The sequence below is a fragment of the Sphaerulina musiva genome, assembly GCF_000320565.1.
Source record: "Sphaerulina musiva SO2202 unplaced genomic scaffold SEPMUscaffold_12, whole genome shotgun sequence".
Classification (NCBI taxonomy): Eukaryota; Fungi; Ascomycota; class Dothideomycetes; order Mycosphaerellales; family Mycosphaerellaceae; genus Sphaerulina; species Sphaerulina musiva.
In genome coordinates, this window is record NW_016017394.1 from 1,224,928 (window position 1) to 1,228,568 (window position 3,641).

Sequence of the window (3,641 nt, forward strand, 5' to 3'; positions counted from 1 at the left end):
CTCGTCTCTCTCTCTCTCTCTCTCTCTCTCTCTCTCTCTCTCTCTCTCTCTCTCTCCCTCTCTGTCTCTCTCGTCACTCGTCTATACTGGCGTGCTCCGGTTACTACGCGAGAACATTCCAAGATCTTGCTGCTTGCTGCGGCTACACATCCGATGCAAATAGTCGACATCTCTTCAAAAGCCATGCTATGCATACCAACATCACTGATATGCTGAAAGAAATGGCATTAATTGCCCTTCTTTGTCATGCTCGCTCGCTACCACAGCACTCCTAAGTATGTACCGACGAGCCTATATACTTTTCCGGGAACAGCCATGGTGCTTCGCGTGGAAGTGCGGACTGCTCATGGCCTCGTCGAGCATCTGGAACGGCCGTTGATCTAAAGTCCTCAGTCTTGTACTACATGGTCCAGTCTAACGCAATCGCGCCATCATCATAACCGAGACCGGAGATTTTCCTCGGACGGAGGATAGGGTACTCGTTGTCGTCTGGTGTGAAAGTGACGTGTGAGAGTGGTTCAGAACTGACAAATATGCCCATCCTGCAGACCCACTCGACTCCGACCAGACCGAGGCGGGCGTGTGTCGACAACCAGCTGGAAAATGAGAAGTAGTACCTCCTACTTGTTGGCTCAAGGCTGCGGGGGGACTGGCGCTGCAATAGCCGCCCAGCATTCACTACTGCATAACATAGCGCTAGGGACCAGGCCCGACGGGCTAGCGTGCTTCACAACCACAATCTATAACATCACAGGTATGCTGTAGGACTGTAGGACTAAGAGATGATCGATGTCGTGCCTCGACATTGCGCAAAAGGCACCGTCTAGCCTCCTGCACGTCACCTCATCTGTGGCCTAGGAATGCCGCCTACTGTATCGATGGGCCGCTGCAAGAGGAAGCATGACGAGACCCTCTATGTCCACTACGCTCCGTGAAGAGAGCGAAGGATTGATCGATTGCATGTCCACCACGCCACGACGACTTTCATGGTGATACCAGCTCGACATGGTGGGCCTTGACCTGGACAGTGGACGGTGCTCCCCATATTGAAACTCAGCAAAACCCGGCGTATGGTTCGTCATGCAGGTACACATCTGCCTTGGAGGTGGTAGTGAATGATTGCCCTCATCCCTGGACGATAGCCGAGCTCAGCAGAGCAGTCTGGATGCTCTATCCATCACTCACTCTCTTTCTGCCCTCTCGTTGCATCGGCAGTTTACGCCAGTACCGTGGACACCGCGCTCCACACGCGCATATGACAGCCTCCTTGGCTATGGCGAGCCGATCATGCAGCCATGATCCCCCTCCTGTACAGTAGTATCTGTTCAGCCATCAGAACCCATTGGCAGGCCCTGGGGGTGTATGGATCTCGTGCCTACGTTTCTGCCAGTGTTTCGGCCAGCGTGCTGCGGATCCATCACGCCAATGCAGAGCAATCTATGGGCGCCTCGGTGTAGGGGATATCGCCGCCGCCATGATTGTCCTCATCGACCACATCTGGCTCCTGGTCGTTCCTTGGAACGATCCAACTGTGCAGAGATGAACCAGCTCGGTCCTCTCGTGTCCTGACAGCGGTAGTTCCTCCTCTCGCAACACTCCATAAAGATACATCCCCGCCGTTGCATCGTCCACACCCCTGGACATCACGACGGTTTTCGACTCGAATTAGCCACTACCACGACGCCTGAGGCTGGTTGCGGTTTCCCTGTGTATGCTCTCAGACATTTGTTCATCATCCCATCATCCGCCGATACCACCCGCCGTTTTGCTCGACCCAAGCGAGCCCCTTCGACCACCACCATCATCATCATCATTATCCATGGCTACCGTGGTCATGGCCATGGGCGAGCAGTATACAGGAGTCAAGCGTTCCTTTCACCAGATGCTGGACCACGTCGACACCAATCTCTCCTTCGACGACATGTCCGTACCCTACCACGCCATGTCTCGAGCGGGATACTACACGACACCGCCGCCGACGGGGCACCACCAGCATACACTGTTCAGCAGCAACCCGTATGAAACCTCGTCTCCGAACGTCGGCTACGTCGAGGATGGATATCTGCCGCCGGACCACACCATGTACACCTTCACGGGCACTCCCAACCGCTCCATATCCGAAAGCTTTCCACACACTGCGAATGAGTCGTTTGGCAGCGCGAGCAGTGCAGCTTCGTCTTGCAATGAGCCATCAACACCTCCCCCTCGAGTGTTTGGGCCTCTGATGGCGAAGTATCCTGCTGTACCCATTACCCCCAGCCATGCACAGCCCCGACAAAAGGCCAAACGTACGGCAACAGTAAGTTCTCTGATGGACAAAGCGCCCCCTTTTTTTTTCTCTTTCGTCTTTTTTTCATTTGCTAACACGCCCTCGCAGGCATGTGAAGAATGTCGTAAGCGAAAACAAAAATGCGACGGCAAAGCTGCCTGCCAATCCTGCAAAGAGCAAAAGCTCCCTTGCAAGTACCGTGAAGTGCAACCCACCAAGTAAGTCGTGTCCCCCTCTCCTCCCCATCTTATTTTGTCCCAACAGTATGACCAACAACCAAACAGAAAAGACAACTCGATGGAACGACTCGCCAGTCTCGTCGAATCGTTTGGCAAGTCGATGGAAGAACTCAACCACCGTTTAGACGTGATGAATTCGACTTTACACCGTATGGAAAAGCGACTGACGCGCTGCTGGCATTGTGCCGGGACGGTGGACTTGGAAACGGGCGATTGCCTCGACTGCAACCAAGCTTCTTCTTGTCGAATGATGAATCCCATGTGAACAACGATATAATATGATATCCAGAAATGTGTGTGTAAGTCATTATACCTTTCCACTGTGCTTGTACCGTCTACACTCTCTGATTCTAACCCCGTTTTCTTGCAGGTTTTGCTCGATCGATTCTTATTTGTTTGACTTTTCTCTCTCTCTCTCTCTCTCTCTCAACAACCAACCACTCGCAATAACGAAGACACGCCATTCTCCCTTCCCTCCCAAAAAAAAAACAAAACTCATGGCAAGGGTCGAAAAGAAAGAAAATAAGACGTATCAAACTGGTCTCTTACATATATATACCTATATATGTAAATCCACGGAAAGAAATGGAATGAGCACAAAAAAAAAAGAAAGGACAAAAGACAAAAGAAGAAGAAAAAAAGACTCTTATTGTCTTCTGATGATCTATCTCACCTACGGGGGGAAGTAGGGGGTTTCTTTTTCTATTTTTTTCTTCCAAAAAAGCAATTGGCGTAATAACTGATTCTGATCCTTTTTTGTATTCGTATTGAATTGGAACGGAAACGGAACGCGGAATGGAAAACGGATGTGAATGAATGATACGAAAAAAAAACTGTTCCCAGTCAGTTTTTTTCGTTCGTCGTTGATGTTGGGGCGGAAAAATGTTTTTTTTTTTTTTCTTTTTAAAAGGATAGGATAAAGATAGTATCAGTCAGTCTTTTACATTATCAGAGTTAGTCCTACCTCCTAGCTATTTTCATCAATCGATCGATCGATCCTGTAGTCTATTCGGACTTGGTATTTTCGATTTTAATACCTACCTAACCTATACGGACCATCATCACCTACCTACCTAACCCTTACCTTTTAGGTACCTACCTACCTACCTACCTAGGCAAAACAAGGAATAGCC

At 50.0% G+C, this 3,641-nt stretch overlaps 1 protein-coding gene across 1 annotated transcript; it reads left to right on the forward strand.

Moving 5' to 3' along the window:
- The first annotated feature begins 1,676 nt into the window (after positions 1–1,676).
- SEPMUDRAFT_136763 (uncharacterized protein) lies at positions 1,677–3,361 on the forward strand. Its single transcript, XM_016902796.1, has 4 exons — positions 1,677–2,299; positions 2,378–2,487; positions 2,554–2,807; positions 2,879–3,361. The coding sequence occupies exons 1-3, from the start codon at positions 1,712–1,714 to the stop codon at positions 2,771–2,773; spliced, it is 918 nt and encodes a 305-aa protein (XP_016756767.1). The 5' UTR covers positions 1,677–1,711; the 3' UTR covers positions 2,774–2,807; positions 2,879–3,361.
- The last annotated feature ends 280 nt before the right edge of the window (positions 3,362–3,641 follow it).

Coding starts and splice junctions, on each gene's coding strand:
- SEPMUDRAFT_136763 (XM_016902796.1), top strand. CDS start 1,712: ATGCTCTCAGACATTTGTTCATCATCCCATCATCCGCCGATACCACCC. Junction 2,300..2,377: donor AGGCCAAACGTACGGCAACA/GTAAGTTCTCTG, acceptor ACGCCCTCGCAG/GCATGTGAAGAATGTCGTAA. Junction 2,488..2,553: donor CGTGAAGTGCAACCCACCAA/GTAAGTCGTGTC, acceptor ACAACCAAACAG/AAAAGACAACTCGATGGAAC.